General features: G+C 41.7%; 1 protein-coding gene across 4 annotated transcripts in view; it reads right to left on the reverse strand.

Moving 5' to 3' along the window:
- NELL1 (neural EGFL like 1) overlaps positions 1–20,832 on the reverse strand; it is a 1,018,153-nt gene that overhangs the window by 380,705 nt on the left and 616,616 nt on the right. For all 4 annotated transcript variants that reach the window (XM_069565320.1, XM_069565321.1, XM_069565323.1 and 1 more), the window contains exon 14: positions 13,478–13,600. In XM_069565320.1, the coding sequence (XP_069421421.1) occupies positions 13,478–13,600 (123 nt within the window). The remainder of the gene's footprint in view (positions 1–13,477; positions 13,601–20,832) is intronic.

Consider the following 20,832-nt stretch of genomic DNA (forward strand, 5'->3'; position numbering starts at 1 on the left):
CAAGGCACTCTCAAGAGTGTTCTCCAACACCACAGTTCAAAAGCATCAGTTCTTTGGTGCTCCGCTTTCTTCACAGTCCAACTCTCACATCCATACATGACCACTGGAAAAACCATAGCCTTGACTAGACGGACCTTAGTCAGCAAAGTAATGTCTCTGCTTTTGAATATGCTATCTAGGTAGGTCATAACTTTTCTTCCAAGGAGTAAGCGTCTTTTAATTTCATGGCTGCAGTCACCATCTGCAGTGATTTTGGAGCCCCCAAAAATAGTCTGATACTGTTTCCACTGTTTCCCCATCTATTTCCCATGAAGTGTGATAAATAAGAACTTACTATTTTGAAACTACTGAAATTCTCAAGCTTGTCTCTGATAGAGGCTACCACTGTGTCTTAACCTCATACAAGCAGTTTCACATGTCATCCCTACTACCTGCCAGTTTTTCCTAAAATTTAGGAGCTAATGGTGAGAAAAATTTGAAAATGTCATTATATCTATTAGCAAATAAGGAAATGAGTAACAAGAGATTGTTAGGTTCATTATCACAGAACAAGGTATAATCCAGATGTCCTGGAAAATAAACATCTATGTATAAATTCAATTCATGGAGTCACAAAGAGTCAGACACAACTTAGCCACCAAACAACAGTAACAATGTATAAATGAGAAGACTGGGAAAGAGAAACAGAAGAAAGAGATACCAAACTCAGTTTGGTTGAGTTGGAAGATAGCTGTATTTTAGGGACTAAGTTTCTGAGCAGTTGCCAACAGGGCTGAACTACTCTGTCAGGAACATATCTAACTTTATTCTAGAAAACAAACAGTGGCATGCATGAGGCTGAAATGAAGAAATGCATCCTTGGGTTGGAAACAGGGTGAGACAGAAATATGAAAGCAGGCAAAAGAGAACCTCATCACGTTCTACTGGTCAGTATGAGTTTAGCATCCCACAAAAATCCTGTTGAGGAAGAATCACATTGACCACTACCACCAAACTCTGCTGACATTTGCACATTCTTTGTAAATGTTTTTCAATTCATCCTTTGTCTTAATAAAGATCTGAATTGGCTTCCAGCTCAAGATGGTGGAGTAGACAGACGTGTGCTCATCTCCTCCTGTGAGAGCACCAAAATTACAACTAGCTGTTGAACCATCAACAGGAGGACACTGGAACCCACCAAGAAAAGATCCCCTACGTCCAAAGACAAAGAAGCTGCAGCAAGATGGGAGGAGGGGCACAATCTCGATAAAATCAAATCCCACACTGGCAGTGTAGGTGACCCACAAACTGGAGAACAATAACACCAAAGAAGTCCTCCCACTTGTTAAGGTTCCCTCCTCTTGTGAAGGCTGTGAACTTCACATCAGGCTTCCCTGCCTGGATCTGACAAAGGGACTGAAAATCCCTAGGGAATCTGGCATGGAAAGCCAGTGGGATTTGATTACAAGACTTCCACAGCACTGGGGGAACAGAAACTCCAGTCTTAGAGGGCACAAACAAAATTTTATGCTCACCAAGACCCAGAAGAAAGGAGCAGAGATGCCACAGAAGACTGAATCAAAACCACCTGCTAGGGTTGGAGGGCCTTCTGCAGAAGTGTGGGTGGACAGGGGCTCCCCGCAGGGATGGTGGCACTGGTAGCAGCAGGCCTGGAAGGTCCACCTTGGCATGAACACTCTTGGAGGTTGCCATTAAGCCTATCCCAGAGCCCACAGACCCCAGGGCTGAATCACTTCAGGCCTAACAATTAACAGGAAGTGTAACCCCACAGATCAGCAAGTAATTGGATTAAAGCTTTTTTGAGGAAGACCCTGCCCACCAGAGCAAAACCCAATTTTTTCCACTATGAGTCCTGCCCATCAGGAAGCTTACACAAGCCTCTTAGCCTCATCTATCATAGGGCAGACAGAAGCAGCACAGTCCCACGGCAGCTAATACAAAAACCATATTATAGAACGTTAATCACAATGAAAAAGCAGAAAGTTATGTCTCAGCTGAAGGGACAAGATAAAACCACAGAAAAACAACTAAATGAAGTGGAGATAGGCAATCTTCCAGAAAAAGAATTCAGAATAATGATAGTGAAGATGATCCAGGATCCTGGGAAAAACATCTTCTTGCAGAAGATACAAGAAATGTTTACCAAAGACCTACAAGAAGCAAAGTACAAACAGAGATGAATAATACACTAGAAGGAATTAATAGTAGAATAACTGAGGCAGAAAAACAGATAAATGAACTGGAGGACAGAATCATGGAAATCACTGTCATAGAATATAGAAAAAGGAATGAAAAGAAATGGAGACAGCCTAACAGACCTCTGAGACAACTTTAAATGCACCAACATTTGCATTGTAGGAGTCCCATAAGAGGAAGAAAGAGAGAACGGATCTGAGAAAATATTTGAAGAGATAATAGCTGAAAACTTTTTGAACATAGTAAAGGAAATAGTGAAGTCCAGGAAGCAAAGAGAGTCCCAGGCAGGATAAACCCAAGGAGGAATACACTAAGACACATAGTAATTAAACTGGAAAAAATTAAAGACAAAGATAAAATATTAAACAAACAACAAGGGGAAAATGACAAATAACATACAAGGGAGTTCCCATCAGTTTATCAGCTGATTTCTCAACAGAATCTCTATAAGCAAGAAGGCAATGGCATGATATATTTCAAGTGATGAAAGGGAAGGACCTACAACCAAGAATACTCTGCCCAGAAAGACTCTCCTTCAGATCTGATGAAGAAATCAAAAGTTTTCCAAACAATCAAAAGCTGAGACAATTCAGTACCACCAAACCAGCTTTAAAACAAATGCAAGAGGAACTTCTCTAGGAAGGAAACACAAGAGAAGAAAAGACCTACAGAAAATAAACCCAAACAATTAAGAAAATGTTAACAGGATCATTCGTATCAATATTTACCTTAAATGGAAAGATTAAATGAACCAACCAAAAGACACAGACCGGCTGCGTGGATGAAAGCACACGTGTATGCACTTCCATTTCCTACAGCACTCTGCTTGACCTTCCAAATCGTATATAATTATCTTTTATTTTTAAGTTAATTATGTTCCCATTAAGGCCTGCAATTCTAAGTATCTTTTATTTTTTATCTGGCTATTGATTTTGAAAACTAATAAACATCTTCCACAACTGTGATTATGTAGCTATTACTTAATATCATTGCTTCGTGATTGACGCTTTTGAACTGTGGTGTTGGAGAAGACTCTTGAGAGTCCCTTGAGAATCCCAGCAAGAAGATCCAACCAGTCCGTCGTAAAGGAAATCAGTCCTGAATATTCATTGGAAGGACTGATGCTTAAGTTGCAACTCCAATACTTTGGCCACCTGATGCGAAGAACTGGCTCATTGGAAAAGATCCCAATGCTGGGAAAGATCGAAGGCAGGAGGAGAAGGGGATGACAGAGGATGAGATGGTTGGAAGGCATCACAGACTCAATGGATATGAGTTTGAGTAAGCTCCAGGAGTTGGTGATGGCCAGGGAAACCAGGCGTACTGCAGTCCATGGGGTCGCAAAGAGTTGGACATGACTGAGTGAATGAACTGAATTGATCATAATTCATCAAAAAGAAAATAATAGAATGCTGTATCACCAAAACTATGATTTAATAGAAAAACCTGTAATCACTTTTTAAAATCCAGATGCATATCAGATCTTGAAATACTGTGAAGAATACAAAATGCCAGGTATTGCTTTCTTTTCTCCAGAGCTCCAGATGTTTCTAATGAGCAGTCATGTTTAAAAACAATTGGACTATATAATGATCTTTTACTTTTATCTAGTTTGCTTCACTTTTTCTATTTCATATTCAATGCTCCCATTTCATTTAATTTGCTTTCCAACTTCTCCATCTATTCTTTTTTTTCTGATGTTCTTTCTCAAGCTTTTATGAAGCATAGTAGAACCAATACAGTATTATAAAGTAAAATAAAGTAAAAATAAAAATTTAAAAATAAAGTGGATTTATTATCTGCAATAAAAAGAAAATAGAAAATCTTTTGTATGCATAAATATAAACAATATATATAATACATATTTTAGAAAACTTATGAATTTTTGCCTAAGTAAAAATTTATGACATTTTTATTCTATTTGTTTGACTTTTAGTATGAATAGAATGCAATATTTCTAACTAAAACATAGATATGCAACAAGCAACAAAGGTTTGCTATATAGCATAGGGAACTACAGTGAATAACTTATAATAACCTAACTGGAAAATAATATATGTGTATATTATAACTGAATCACTTTGCTGTACCTGAAACACTGTAAGCCACCTATACTTCAATTATATATATACTTATTTATTTATTTTTTTAAAGATCTGAATCAATATAAGCCTCTAAAGTAACATTAAGAAGTTTCTGGGCCAAGCAGACCAAGCATCAGAACGTGTTCTAGGCTCCTGACTGCTTAGCTTTTATAACACAATAGTCATTAAGAAGAATCAGATCTAGGCATACTAATCTTGCCTTAAAATATGGCATCCATCCAGGTACCAGACTTTTTCAGTTCTACAAAAGGTAAATGCCCTTTGTGTATATTCTGAGCAGAGATGGGTATGCCAAGTATAGCTGATGCCATCTATAAAAGTACCAGTTGTGAAATACTTTAGATATTTTGGAAATAATTGCTCCCCTAAACAGATCATCACTGAAGAGAGAGCCTATAGATCAACTGTGGCATCTTTCCATAATGTTGCCTGAAGAAGTCTCCTGGTCCATTGAGAATTGTTCCTTAGGAAAGAAAGACAGTCTTATCTTGATTTTGCACCAGAAAGTCAATGTTCAGTAGCCTGTTTTAAAATAAAATCAAGTGATATATATTTCTATGTCTCTGCTAATCTCATGAGTCATTCTGGATGTGACAATTACGGATAAGAAACATCTATGTAACTCACGAAAGTGCAACCTTCAAATGCACTCAAAAGAATCAACACTTGTCTAAGTGTCAGATTTCCACGCCCTCTGAGATACAAGCTGGTTTAACATGTATGCCTTAAGCCCCTAGGGATGTGGTTATGTCTACTGGACTGCAAACTTTAAAAGGTAAGCACTGACTTTGGTAAGTGGTGGAAAGTGCTTTAAGTGCATCCAAGAGACTCTTTTTTCGCCCAGGAGAAAATGCACTTGAAGGGAGAGGCCCTGAAAAGACTACATCAAGGTCTTCCTTGTTAAGTCAAAATAACACAACCAGTATTTTGCAGCTTGTCCCACACAAACTTCCCTTTTGTACCTCTCTTCGTAATGCACCGCTGCTCATTTCAAGACTGTGATAGAGCTTCTGTGTCTTTCTGCCTTTCTTTATCAAGCTGATGAACATAATGCCTCTTGATAGCTTAAACTATACAATCAGTTCTATTTTCAAGCTCCAGTCTCATCTTTTATAGGAAGTATTATTGAAATTTTAAGCATAACAATACATCCATGGGCCTAAAGACTTTTCCCTCTCTTTTAGAATTAAATCAGTATTCTAAAGCATTCTTCCTGCTCCCTTTAAGGACTGTAATACATACATACAGATCTAAACCTAGTCCTTGGTAAGAATTTTCATGACAGTGAGTTTACAAATAAGGCTGAAGTTATCTTAGTGCTGCTCAACACTGCAGTACTGATACCACAATACTCATGCAACTGTTATTATCAATCTACTTTTATTAGCGATCATATTAATGCATCCAAAATAGGTTAGCATTTCTGGAGGTGGAACAACGGAGGTGAGAGAGTCTTTGTCATGCTTTCTTCTCCAGCCCTCAGGAAGGAATGGCAGTGGAATGATTGTTTTCAGTTTTTGGTTTCCATACCCAAGTAATAGCTTTTTTCCGTTATGCGAAGTGTCTATTTGGCAAGTGTGATGAAGACTGGATCTAAAACCATGTGCCCCTAAGACCATGTCCCCAGCACAATGCAAGTCACCTTTTCCTCAGGTCTCCTACACGGAGGCACAGTAAGATCCCCAGGACTGCCCACCTCTGTGCGTCAGGATTCTGCATCCTCTCTTCCAGCTCCTCCCTCTACAACTGACAGAGTGGGAGAAGGTGACCCCAAAATGGGGCCTGACGATCCCAGGGAGCCAAGATACAGGCCACACTCTGATTCCCTCGCTGACCCTCATCTACTTTCTACTGATCTGAAACTGTAGGGAGGGAGACACTCTAAACCTCCAACATGCACTCAGAGTTTAAAAAAAAACAACAACTCCATTTTTATGGAACAAAGTCATCTCAAGTTTATCTATAGTTGAAAGTTAAATGAGCAGCAAAGAAAAGGATTCCATGCTGTTTGGGGCCACACAGTGAAATACTAATCTGAGTCTCCTGAATGTTTTCCATTGCTCACGTAAAGCCAGGACACAGTATGCAAAGGCAATGCCCCTTCCAAACGCACGTGCCACACGGGGATGGGCGGGTGGCTATGGAAATAGAAATTTCTCAGAACCTGAAGGGCAAATGCTTGGTAGCCTGTCATGTTTCCCTTATTACCTTGGCTCTCCAGTATGTGACATGCCTTCCAGCTCTAAACATAGCCCACACTAGAACTGCAGAGTAAATAAGTCAATGAGTCTAAAAAGAGGTCAAATTAAAAAAAAAAGTTGTTGAAATAGATGGAAAAATGATACATGAAAATATTAACAGATGCAAAAAAAATAAAGCAGCAGTAGCAGTCATACTTGGGCTGCTTAGTGCCTCTCAAAACAGGCTAAAGAATTTAGTGATTTCTGGGATAATTATATTCAGTATTCACAGGACATTCAGTATTTATGGGGCATTCAGCATCTGTAGGAATGAAACATAAAATAGAATAAATGAATTTTCTATGTACAACAGACAATGTCTTTGAACTTAAGTAGCAGGTCCATTGATGATTTTCTAAAACATTGAAACAGAAATTGCACAAGCACAGGCTTTAAAATTTTAATTTTCCTTTGATTTTCTCACTGGTGGGCTAGATTTAGTAGTAATTAATACATCAAGCTACAAGAGCAGAGTTGATTTGTGTCAGATGAACTGGCCAAGACTCATTTTGCATCATTACCTAATTATTGAGCACACAGGAAGCACAAGGTCTTGAGCTGGCCTACCAAGTATGAACAGGATTTCAACCGGAATAAGAAGAGGATGAACAAATTCACTCCAGGGTAATAAATGATCCCAAGGAGAGGAGAGGGCCATGAGGTGATCTGGCTGTTCTGTTAGGAGTAAGGTTAGTTAACTCACAAGCATGACTGGTGAGGAAATGGGGGAAGATGGTATTTCAAGAGATGAGGCTTCGAATATTCAGAGGCAGCCAAGCTGTCATAGGGTCTTGAGTGCCTTGCTGAAGAGTTTAAGCTTTACTCCAAAGAACTCAGAAATATACTCACAACCCTCATAGATTTATCAATATGAATGCGTTTTTACAAATAGCCTTGGGTCTAAATGGGTCAAGCCATCCCACAAAATCATTCAATCTTGCCTTGCACCATTCTTGCCAGCATTTTGTCCGCACACCTGAAGGCAGACTTTTGGACGAGATCTTCCTGAATTCTCCCTCAGTCTGTTAACCACATTGCAAAACTCTGTCTAGAGTACTCTAAGTACTTTTGCCAAAGGCGTTCCTAGGCCCCTTGCTATTTTCCTTCAAGATCTGTGAATATCACTTCTCTGATTCACAGCCTAGCAGTTGACCAATTTTTATTATCTTCAGTGATATGTCATTAAAACAACTCTCCTTTTATTCTCCCTCTCCTTTCCGCTCATGTTGCCTTCAAGTCTCTGAAAGCATCTTTGTGCATGTGAGATATGTCTATTTATTAATTCAGGACTTCATTTACATCTTTAGTATGAGGGGTCACACTAACCTTTTTGTCTATATCAAAACTTCTCTGGCCTTCTGCTCCCAACTGTGTATCTTTCTTGTACAACTGATCCAGCATCCCCTCAAACAGAAATTTCTAGAAGCAGCCCCTCTGCACATACACCTCAATGCAAGCATGCTCGTAATAAATGAGTTTGGAGTACCATGATATTCTGAAGTGTCTTAAGAATTCACCTATGTTGCAGGAACTTTTACAGTGAATTGAATTTTATTGCAAAGATTTTCTTTGAAAGTCAGTCATCCGTTAGCAATCAGACTCAATGTTAAAGTCCGTTTGCACATCACCTGTGGGAGCAATGATTTCCTCAAGCTTAGGGTAAGGCTCTAGAAGCTAGGTACCTCTGTGTCCCAGGTGGACTTTCACTTCCTTGTAAAATCTTCTAGACAAAAAAGTGCATGTTCCAATAGAAAGGCATCTTCATGTGTTTATTCAACAAGAAACTCTTAAGAGATGAGTCAACAGGCAACTGCAGCAGGAGATTATAAGGACTGCAGTAGTGTTTAAAGGGTTTCTTTGGAGCACAGAAGAGGGGTGCTCACCCAGACTGAGACCAAGGTGGGCTTCTTGGACTTAGAAGACTAGGAGAAACAAAACCACATTGCTGTAAAATATAAAGTACTTAAAGAGCCTCTTGCATGGTTCGAAAATAAACACTGGGCAACGGGTGGCTAATTAATCTACTTCTCCAGAAAACAGAGGACATTGTGCGGGCACCAGGAGTGTGACACCAGTCCCCGTTTCCTGAAATGCTGGTGGCTTTCAAGCAAGGGCATCACATTAGCTTTGGAACTGACTCTAGAAAGACTATTCCCACCAAGGAGATGGTTGTGGCAGGTGAACAGATACTAAGAGGACGAGCCAACAAAATTCCCACTTAACCCAATGGCTCTGATTTTTCACTTAAGCAATTCTGAATTTTGAGAAGTGGCTCCCTGCCTATCTTTCACTTAATAAAGGTAAAACTAGAAACACAAACATTTTTCCACGTCTTAATAGAAATTCTTGGTGGATTCGGGGGTGGGGGAGGGAGGTGCTTCTTTTCCATTTATCTGATTTCCTAGGAGTTATTTCCCCTTGGCCTCTTGCCCCTTCTTCTCTGCCGCTGCTGCTGCTAAGTTGCTTAGCGACTTAGAGTCCGACTCTTAGCGACCCCATGGACTGCAGCCTACCAGGCTCCTCCATCCATGGGATTTTCCAGGCAAGAGTACTGCAGTGGGGTGCCACTGCCCTCTCCGGCCCCTTCTTCTCATTTCCCCCCAACTGTTGATGCGTGGAGAGAGGAAGTGGACATGTGCAGCCTAGTTCTCGCCTCACTGTTGCTCTAGGAGTCAGGAGGCTCACCGGATACACCCTTTCTGGGCTGCGGCTCCTGCCCTAAACTGCATAGGAAGCCTTAGTAGAGGCACCTCCATGAGGTGCCCTGGTTCAATAGTGACTGGTTGCATAAATCGGCCTAATTTGGGTGTTCAGTATTATGAATACTATTGTCATATACATAAGCCATGTTCTCTGGCATCATCTTTACCAATGTTCATATTAACATTCTGGTCTCCCCTGGCTCAATTTCTTCATCTGCCTCCTAACTGATTCTCAATGCAGCTGGGGAAAACAAGGGTGTCATTTTTATGCTCTTCTCAAACCCTGACAGTTATCATAGTAAATTAATGTATTGATCCTCAAGAGATTAACCATCTCAGGTATGCTGATACAGCCAGTGTTTTGAACCTACAAAACAGAGGATCTGACTCTCAGCAACATGGACAAACCAGAAGTCAGACTGCAAATAAGGGTATGAAGCCAACACAAAGCAGAGGCAAGGAGACAGAATGAGTGAGTTCCCACAGCAGCCCAGCCCCTGGACACCTGAACCTGGGTCCCAGGCGCCATTTTGCTTCAGGTTCTATGACCTGCCTGGAAAACTCACTAATGCTAATAGACAGGTGTTACTTCACAAGCATAGAACCAGCTCAGCTGCACAGAACCCCCAGTTCAGAAGGGACTGAGAATTCATGTTCTGTGGTTACCATCTTCAAGTTCTTAATAATTCCATCTTTGAATATAAGTTTTCCACGTGAGGTTCAGTGGGACAGAGGACCACACGTCGGGACTGCCCAGCACAACTCCCACTTCTTCCTCCCTCTCCAGGAGGGGTTCTCAGCTCTCTGTTCCCCAGTCCCTCAGAGCAGGGACAACTGCCACTCTGTTTCTCCAGCAGGGTCCTGTGCATAGACACGGGGAGGGTGAGGCTTGGATTCACAGACTGTGGGTGTTTCCAGTGGAGCATAGTCACGCCACCCCACCGCCTCCAGCAGGCAGCGTGCAGGCGCAGTCCTCAGTGATCCAGGGACTCAGTGGGGAGACTACAGTCCCCTGAGCTGCCCATCGTTAGTGGACTGGGGCAGCAGGATCGTGGGAAGGGCAGAGAGCTGGCTCAGCTTCCCTGCCCAACCCAGTCACAGCACCTCGGTCAGGGCACATGGGAGCCCTGCAGTCAGTGGGCCGGGTTCATGCGCCAAGTGTCTGTGTAGGGTGGGGCTGAAGTGCCTCTCGGCATACTTATTGTTGTTGAAGCTGGGAGAGTATTTTTCCATCTCTGTGAGAAAAACAAAACAAACCAAAACTCCTTACATGGGCATTAGTCACCAGGAAAGCCCATCTCAGAGAATTTTCACTAATTAGCATTGTTCAAGAAACAGTTGCCTGTGTTTTGCTTGTTAATAGAAGTGTTAGCAGTGTTCATTTCTACCCAGATGTACCCAATTCCATGAACAACACCATGTCTAGGAAAGCTTTAAACATTAAAGGAAAAAAAGAATTAGTTAAAGCTGTCTGATTCTCCTGGTCCAACTCCCTCTAGAAATGATTCAGTTATAAGTGGAAAACTCAACGGTAAGATGTATGCCTTGAAACAGACACATAGTTGGGTACCTCAGTCACAAGGCTGAGATTCAAGCCAACTCATGGACTGCCTTTTCTTGTCCTTCATCACTGTGCCACCAAAAATACTGTTTTCACTTTTATAGCATTTGATAGTTTAAAATAGTGATATATATTCCTTTAATAATTCTTTGTAATAACACTACCGGATAAATTTTGAAGGTGATATTGACCCAATTGTAGTACGTAAAAATACAGAAGTGACAACCCACCAGTAAGGAAATCAGGTCTAAATCCCACCTTGCCAAGTCCTTTGTCAAATTTTTCATCTCCGCAGCAACGGCTCCCCACACAACACTGACAAAATGCAAGATCCTCCTGGTTTTATTGAGGTTAACATGACTGACCATGAGAATTACGTTAAGAAAATTACTAGCCCTAATTTATAATTTTGGGGGAAGATGTATTTTCAGAGTCTGTGGACACCAGGAATATTATTTGAACTCATATTTTTTGCAGTGGGGACTTTCAAATTCCACAAAAGGTGAAGCCGCAACCTAGCACATAGGGCAAGAGAGGGGCTGGCAAACAAACTCACTCACCTGGTGCAACCACTATCGTTTTATGAGGTAAGATCATTCTGAACAAAACGCATTAAGATCAATTCCCTGCGTTGCTCCTCAGATTTACAGCATCAGATCACATGCACCAGCAGGGGCTTGATATTCTGTGGAATTATATTAATGTTTACATTCCTTTTTCGTTTTGTTTTAGAAATATATTCAAGTCTTCTTTTAAACACTGAGCACTAGTTTCTTTATTTGCCTCATGGAACTTTTTAAAACACACACAAATATTACATATATAAACCCCCACTAGAGGAGACACAAAAAAAACTGAACTCATAGCAATAAGTGAGTGTTCTTTTTCACCTGTCCCCATGGTTAATAAGGAGGACAGTCTGCATGGTTGGCATGTCACTGCATTTACATAAATATATGTATAGATATTTATAAATAACAAATTTGCCAAGTGATGATACTATATGTACTGTCCTATAACTTGGTTTTATTTGTTTTTTTCTGAAAAGTATGTCTTCTAGGATGGGTGTGTACAGGCATGTGCCCACGTGTGTGCATATATACGCTCAGAATTTCAAACCACCATATTCTATTCCACGAAATAATTCTCCAAATAAATTAAATCATTCCACTACTGCCACACACTTGGACTGTTTTTGGTTTTCAGTGAATACAAACAATGTAGCGAAAATATCCCTGTTACATGCATTTTTTTCTCCCTCAAAAGCATATACTTGGAACATATTTCAAGAAGCAAAATCAATGGAATCAAGAGAATCCCTCTAAGACCCTCCAGATTTACTTTAAAAGTAGATTGATTTTGTCAACTTACCATTAAAAACTTTCACCCATTTACCTCTCAGTCATGCATGAGGCTGTTCACCCCAACCTCACTGAGACAGAACACAATCAATATAATAAGGTTCTCCTCTAATCTAATGCAGGAATATGGTGACTTAGTCGCTGTATATTATTTCTCATCATCAGGATGTCATCTCTGCTGAAGAACACTGCTAGACTGCTGTGTGTCCTTGAGTAAGTTATTTAACCTTTCTGTGTCTCAATATTGTGACCTCTAAAATGGGGAGAATAATAATACCAAAGGGTTATTTCCTGGGGTTTTTTGTTTTTCTTTTTGTTTTTAATATAGATCGTGCCTCTTTCTCAGTGGGACGTCCGTTTCCTCTTGGGCTGATTGAGTCAGTGAGTGATTGCTGATGCTTACAGTGTGCCAGGTACCATTCTAGTTGATGGGAAAAGAGCAGGGAGACGTGACCGAGCAGTCCCTCTCACAGGACTTATGAGGGGACAGATAATACAGAAGTATAAGCACATCGATGTATAATGTTCTGAGAGGCCGGGTTAGTTAAGAAAAATAAAGGAGGGTATGGGACTGAGAAGTTCTAGAGGTCTATTTCCGGCAGAATGATCAGATTAAGTCTCTGAGGATGGCAGAGACTTGAGTAGACACCTGAAGGAGATGAGTGTGGAGGCGGGGTGGGGGAGCCCAAGCACACAGCCTCAGATCGGAATGTGGCTGGCATGTGCAGGAATAGCGAGGAATAAGGCGCTGGTACAGAGAGAGTTCGGGGGAGAGAAGAGAGAAAAGCTGAGTGGAGTCAGGGACCAGACTCTGACTGCTCCCATTAGACAGCAGGAGTAAGGGGAATTTATCCTGAATGCCGACAAAAGCCTGAGCACTGGCCTCTGAATTGTTCCAAACACAGAGAGGGACTGAAACTTTTAGCATCCTATCCCACCTAGAGAGTGGCCATGAGTGGGGTCCTCTTGCTGTCTGAGCAGGGCTCTCAGAGAACAGACGCCCACCTCAACCACCAGCACATCCATCACAAACACAAGCCAACAGGCAAAGCTGGAGACAGCCATCAAGATACGGGACCATGCTCCACCCACAAGCACACCTTCTTCCTTCTTAGCAAAAGTCAGACTCAGAGCATTTTTATTCTTCTCTGCTGCACAGTGCCCTTGCCCGCTGACCCCACCAGAGACAGGAACCCTGGGGGTGGGGGTGGTCAATCACCAGAAGCACACAAAGGACCTGTGACAGGAGCGCCAATAGCCCAGGCAGGGAGGCAGCTCATGGGCAGCTTCACCCCTGTGGCAACCAGCCTACCTCTGCAGATGGTCCCGTTGCCCACGTAGCCCGGCTTGCAGGTGCAGCTGTGTCCCTGGGCAGTGTTGGTGCAGATGGCATTCTCATCGCAGTTGTGCTGCCCGCTGCCACAGTCATCATGCTCTGTTTGCAGGGCAAGAAAGAGAGACACCTTTTCAGAAGTTGGAATCTCTGACATTGGAAAAGGTAGCTGGAACTCACCAGGTAAGAATGCAAGTGGCTACCATGCGTTGGGACCTTGAAATCTCAGCAGCTCTAAGATGTATGTTATTATCCTCACTTTGATGGAAATAGACTGAGTGTCAGAGAAGTCAAGAGATTTATCCAAGTGACAATGATTCCTAAGTGCTGCTCTAAGGTCATTGCTTCTTTCATGGCTGCAAAGGTTTCTGCAGAGGCTCCAAAGCCAGGTTCTCAAGGGGTGGCGGGGAGAGGTGTTCAATTCTGCATCTTTTCTTCCTCCTGGAAACATTTGACAGTATCTGAGGATACGTTTGCTTGCCGTGCTTTGAGAAAGGTGATGCTATTGGCATCTAGTGGATGGAGGGCAGGGATGCTGCTAAGCGTTCAGCAATGCACAGGACGGCGCACCACAACAGAGAATTCAACCAGTCTGACATGTCAACAGTCCCAAGGCTGGGAAACCTTCCTGCAAGGTTGAGAAAAAGAAAAGGAAAAGAAACAAATCCACAGGAGAGAGTCCATGGCTTCTTTAGAACATGTTGGTTGGAAACCTTGGAAGCTTCCTGGGTAGAATCTGAAACTGGCCTTCATACAAAGAGAGCAAGGAGACCAAAGAAAGAGGTAGACACTCCAGACTGCTAGACACAGATTTAATAAGCAAGGGGACTTACATATGAGGCTGGTCTTGGGTGGGTGCAAGGCCAATAGATCTCTGCACTTGCCCACCAGAATCTTAAAAGTTTATATAGAGGCCTTAATGGGGTTCAGTCACGTATTACATCCTCATGGTCTCATCAATACCTTGCTCTTTCAGGGCTGTGTCCTTTAAACAGCTCTGATGGTGGGAACAGTGGCCAGAATATACATTACAAGGGCAGGGATTGCATGTGCGGCTCCGATTGCCAGGGTTCAGCTCGTGGTCCAACCACCTGTCTCATCCTCCCAATATCCTTCTCCAAAAGAACAAGGAGGGTAAAACTAAAGAGGAAGGCCCAGCAAATACAGCCTAGCAGAGGAGCACTAACCATTTTCACAGGATTCAGAATGTAACCACTGTGCTGATGCCTGACGTGTAGTAATATCGTTGTGTGTGTGTGTGTTAGTTGCTCAGTCGTGTCCGACTCTTTGCAACCCCATAGACCACAGCCCACCAGGACCCTCTGTCCATGGGATTCTCCAGGCAAGAACACTGGAGTGGTTTGCCATTTCCTTCTCTAAAAGAAACTATAGAAAGAAAGGGAAGTCGCTCAGTTGTGTCCGACTATTTGTGACCCCATGGACTGTAACCTACAGGCTCCTCCATCCATGGTATTTTCCAGGCAAGAGTACTGGAGTGGGTTGCCATTTCCTTCTCTAATAATATGGTTACATATATTCAAATAGTCACAGCATCCTTAATTCACAAGACACAGGGGAAAGTATATCTAACACTATGAAATGGACTGAAAGATTCCAAGGCAGAAATCAAGATTTCACAGATAACTACCCTCTCCCCTCATCACTGGGAAGTTTTTATATTCACCTAAGTGACTTCTCTGTAAATAAATAATGTGAAAAAGTTTATGCCTTTTACTCCCTTTAACATTTGCTACTGTGACTTAGAAATTTTGAGGAGAAAAACCAAGTAGGGTTATTGAAGCCATAAAAGGCTATAAAACAATAGTTGAAATCCCAGCTAGAAACCTCAAAGAAAACAATACTAACTGAACAAAACTAAACACTCAATATAGTTTGTTAAGCAAACTATTAGATCAATGTAGCAATCAAGTGAAATAACGCCTATCTTCTTTAACTTTTCATTTTAAATTTCCTAACAGAGACTAGGTTAAAGAGTCCTAGAGAAAAGTTAAATTCTGCAAAGTAGAGCTGTTTCAGTCACCCACAAGCAAAAAGGTCAAGTAGATACTTGCCCATTGCTCTTAACAGCTTGCATTTTTCCAAAGAAAATTTTTCTTAAGGCCGGAAGACCAAATCAAACGGTCAGAGAGACATGTGCACAGGTTAGCAAGCAGTGTGAGGGGAGGAGATTTATGAAGACACACTTCTAGTCAGTGCTCAAATAATCTTCAGGTTGTTCTGGAAATAGTAGAGCCCTGTGAATGTCTGACCACATTTACAGACCTAGCAAGCACCTCATATGTACAGGTGCAATACCAAGAGACGCTAGGAACACAAAAAAGTCTAAGAATGAAGGATTAGACTCCAAGAGTTTTCAATAGACGTATTTAAATCCACTTAATAAATAATTGTTAGAGTCTGTATTGGTATTACAAATGAGTAGATATGGTCCCTGCTCACATGAACATTTTAATAGAGGTCACCAGACAGCAATATGTCACTAACCAGAACACAAGGGAGAAGCGAAAGGAGTTATAAGTGGGTGACCTTATATTTTATCATATAAATGGAACATATTTTAGAGTGAAAGGGGACTTTCACTGGAATAACTACACTGGAATAAGAGGCATAATTCAGAATGACCTAGGCCAACGAGCATGTATGCTCATGTTTGCTAAGAGAAACAAAGGTAAACCGAAAAGAAGTTCACTGGAGGGAAGAAATGCCTTCTAATAGGCAGAAAAATCTTCTTGAAAGACATAGTATTTGAACTAGCCTTTTAAAAACGGTCATGGTTTTCTCAGCCAGAAATGCTCAAGAAGGGCACTCCAGGTGAAACAACAGTGTGGAGAAATGATTGTATGCAACATTCCAGAAGTCTGGTCCACTGTTGTCTTTCCAGTCTCCAACCATTCCACTCCCATCATCAGCTTAATAAAGGCATACTTAACAAGCAGAATTGAAAGATACTGAAAATGTACAATGTAATAATTTGATAAACAGTCGAAAAGGATTATCCCATTGGGTTAATTAACACACCTATCATGTTATCACTGAGGAAGGCTTTCTTACCTCTGCTTGCTATTCTTGGGAACTCTGCATTCAAATGTACAGTATATCTTTCCTTTTCTCCTTTGCTTTTCACTTCTCTTCTTTGCACAGTTATTTGTAAGCCCTCCTGAGGGCTTACTTTTGCTTTTTTGCATTTCTTTTTACTGGGGATGGTCTTGATCCCTGTCTCCTGTACAATGTCATGAACCATTCTTTGGCAATGCTAAAGAGTGCACAAACTACCGCACAAATGCACTCATCTCACACACTAGTAAAGTAATGCTCAAAATTCTCCAAGCCAGGCTTCAGCAATATGTGAACCGTGAACTCCCTGATGCTCAAGCTGGTTTTAGAAAAGGCAGAGGAACCAGAGATCATATTGCCAACATCTACCTGATCATCGAAAAAGCAAGAGAGTTCCAGAAAAAAACATCTATTTTCTGCTTTATTAACTATGCCAAAGCCTTTGACTGTGTGGATCACAATAAACTATGGAAAATTCTGAAAGAGATGGAAATACCAGACCACCTGACCTGCCTCTTGAGAAATCTGTATGCAGGTCAGGAAACAGCAGTTAGAATTGGACATGGAACAACAGACTGGTTCCAAATAGGAAAAGGAGTATGTCAAGGCTGTATATTGTCGCCCTGATTATTTAACTAACATGCAGAGTACATCATGAGAAACGCTGGGCTGGATAAAACACAAGCTGGAATCAAGATTGCCAGGAGAAATATCAATCACTTCAGATATGCAGATGACACCACTCTTATGGCAGAAAGCGAAGAACTAAAGAGTCTCTTGGTGAAAGTGAAAGAGGAGAGTGAAAAAGTTGGCTTAAAGCTCAACATTCAAAAAACTAAGATCATGGCATCCAGTTCCATCACTTCATGGCAAATAGATGGGGAGACAATGGAAACAGTGACAGACTCTTTTTTGAACTCCAAAATCACTGCAGATGGTGACTGCAGCCATGAAATTAAGACACTAGTTCCCTGGAAGAAAACTTATGACCAACTTAGATAGCATATTAAAAAGCAGAGACATTACTTTGCCCACAAAGGTCTGTCTAGTCAAAGCTATGTTTTTTCCAGTAGTCATGTATGGATGTGAGAGTTGGACTCACATAAAGACAGCTGAGCACCGAAGAATTAATGCTTTTCGACTGTGGTGTTGGAGAAGACTCTTGAGAGTCCCTTGGACTGCAAGGAGATCCAACCAGTCCATCCTAAAGGAAATCAGTCCTGAACATTCACTGAAAGGACTGATGATAAAGCTGAAACTCCAATACTTTGGCCATTTGATGCAAAGAGCTGACTCAGATGCTGGGAAAGATTGAAGGAGGGAGGAGAAGGAGATGACAGAAGATGAGAGGGTTGGATGGCATCACTGACTCAACGGACATAAGTTTGAGTAAACTCCAGGAGTTGGTGATGGACAGGGAAGCCTGGCCTGCTGCAGTCCATGGGGTCACAAAGAATCAGATGCGACTGAGCAACTGAACTGAACTAATCCTGTTATCTCCCAGTATCCTTGATGCAAAGCCCCTTCTCTGACGAGGTAGCCTTATCACTATCTTACAAGTGTATAAGTTAATTACTACCTCTCTAGCTTGTCATGACTTTCCTGGACTCAAAGTACTCTCATAATAAAGTGAAAAATCTATGCCCTAGCCTGGCTTCAAATACCATTTCATATGAGCACCCTTGCCGTGCAGGCTTCCATGTGCTCTTGACACCATATGAATTTAACCCATCTTGGAGCTTTTAATAAATTTAATATCTTTTATCACTTTGGAGGCAATGATATCACAATATATGGTGATGAGATTTGCAAGCTTTATCATGAATGCCCTATGAACTAGTTAACCTTGAGGAGACAAACTGTAGCAAATCTTCTATAACCCAGACTTTACCTCCCTCTACTTCACATGTGCTGTGCTAAGCCACTTCAGTTGTGTCCGACTCTTTGCAACCGCATGGACTGTAGCCTACCAGGCTCCTCTGTCCATGGGATTCTCTAAGCAAAAATACTGGAGTGGGTTGCCATGCCCTCCTCCAGGGGATCTTCCCAACCCAGGGATGGAACCCAGGTTTCTTATGTCTCCTGCACTGGCAGGTGTATTTTTGCCACTAGCTCCACCTGGGAAGCCCTGCTTCACATAATGATAGTGAGCCCAGAGTGCCCAGCACTGAGCTAAATGGTGGCAGAAGTGGTTTAGTTAATAAATTATGTTGACTTCTGTGACTCCATGGACTCCAACCCACCAGTTTCTCTGTCCATGGGATTTCCCAAGAATACTGGAGTGGGTTGCCATTTCCTTCTCCAACTGAGCTAAAATTATATATGTATCATTTAATTCTCCCAACAACCACATGAAATATGCTCATTTTTACAACTAAGGAATGAAGACATTATTAAATTTAAAGATTACATTATTAAATACTCTAACATCACAAAACTACTAAGTGGAGGGGTTTGGACCTGTGACTCTAGACACTGGGGAAGTGATCCCATGATGCCAAGAATAAAGACTGTCTTTTCCTGTACTGGCCCCAAATACCCACTGAAAATCCAATCTATCCTCAAAGGACAAGGGTTTCAAAACATTCCCCCATTATTATCTTTAGTCACACGTAAGTTTCCAAAGTAATCAGCACTTTCAAAACTATGTTGAACAGAGATGGCGACAGAAGAAATGGTCTCCTCCTAAAAATCTCAAATCCCCTTCCAGCTGCTGTGGATGCTGTAGACAGTGTGAGACAAGCATCTGTGACAGGTAGCAGGACACAGAGGCAAGAGGCTTTGGAAGCACACAGCCGGGGTTAGATGATCCTGGCTATGCCACTTACTAGCTGTAGGCATTTGAGTGACTCAAACAGCCAGTGTCTTCTTAGTTTCCATATGTAAAATGTGAATAGGATACAACCCATCTCCTAGGGTTGTGATGAGGACTCAGTTAATATAGATATGATATGTATTATAGCATTGTAACTAGCAAGTGCTCAATAAGTGTAAACTATTTGACTATCATTGTTACCGCTACTACTAGTATTGCTATTTTCCCCACTATTATTAGTTACTTGTGAGCAGACTTCGTTGTTGAATGGTGGTTAAGCTGGTTAAGAAAATTCACTTTTTCTTTAAGGGCTGGAAGTTCAGGCAGGAAAGCTATGAACAGATATAATTCTAAATACACTTAAATTAGAATACCTCTTTGAAGATATTGGGCTTCCCTCATAGCTCAGTTGGTATAGAATCCACCTGCAATGCAGGAGACCCCAGTCCAATTCCTGGGTCAGAAGATCTGCTGGAGAAGGGATAGCTACCCACTCCAGTATTCTTGGGCTTCCCTGGTGACTCAGCTGGTAAAGAATCCTCCTGCAATGTGGGAGACCTGGGTTCGATCCCTGGGTTGGGAAGATCCCCTGGAGAAGGGAATGGCTACCCACTGCAGTATTCTGGCCTGGAGAATTCCATGGACTGTATAGTCCATCAGGTCACAAAGATATTAAACAAAGAAATATTTGCTTAGCTTCAATTATAGTTCCCAAGAAACAAGACTATAGATTGGGAAGGTGAAGGATTTATGTTTAGGATTGTTGACATACAAACCAGCTTGATTATAGTATATTTGGAGTATCAAACCACTCAGGACAAAGAAATAATGATTCTGTCAAACTCTCCACGCTGCCACTGCTAAGTCACTTCAGTCGTGCCCGACTCTGTGCGACCCCATAGATGGAAGCCACCAGGCTCCCCCGTCCCCGGGATTCTCCAGGCAAGAACACTGGAGTGGGTTGCCATTTCCTTCTCCAATGCATGAAAGTGAAAAGTGAAAAGTGAAAGTGAAGTCGCTCGGTCGTGTCTGACTCTTCACGACCCCATGGACTGTAGCCCACCAGGCTCCTCCGTCCATGGGACTTTCCAGGCAAGAGTACTGGAGTGGGGTGCCATTGCCCTCTCCATACTGATGATAATTATTGCTATGTTGGCTAATATTTAATTTAAAATTTAATTAATTAGTTGGCTAATACTTACTGAGTACTCATTAAACATTGTCAGTATCACATGGATCCTTTCTCCTTTCTTCTCTTTTTCATGGGATGGCTCAGAAGGACTCCCATCTACTTCTGTAACATTGTAATCAACAGCCATTTTCAATTAACACACTTTTTCTTAGTGAATTAAACAGCATCCAAACAAGCTACTGAAACAGTCACTACAGCTGTGACTGCAAATGTCTCATATTCGGGATCTGACTGGCTACAGCTTCACTTTGT

The sequence above is a fragment of the Ovis canadensis genome, chromosome 21 (assembly GCF_042477335.2).
Source record: "Ovis canadensis isolate MfBH-ARS-UI-01 breed Bighorn chromosome 21, ARS-UI_OviCan_v2, whole genome shotgun sequence".
Classification (NCBI taxonomy): domain Eukaryota; kingdom Metazoa; phylum Chordata; class Mammalia; order Artiodactyla; family Bovidae; genus Ovis; species Ovis canadensis.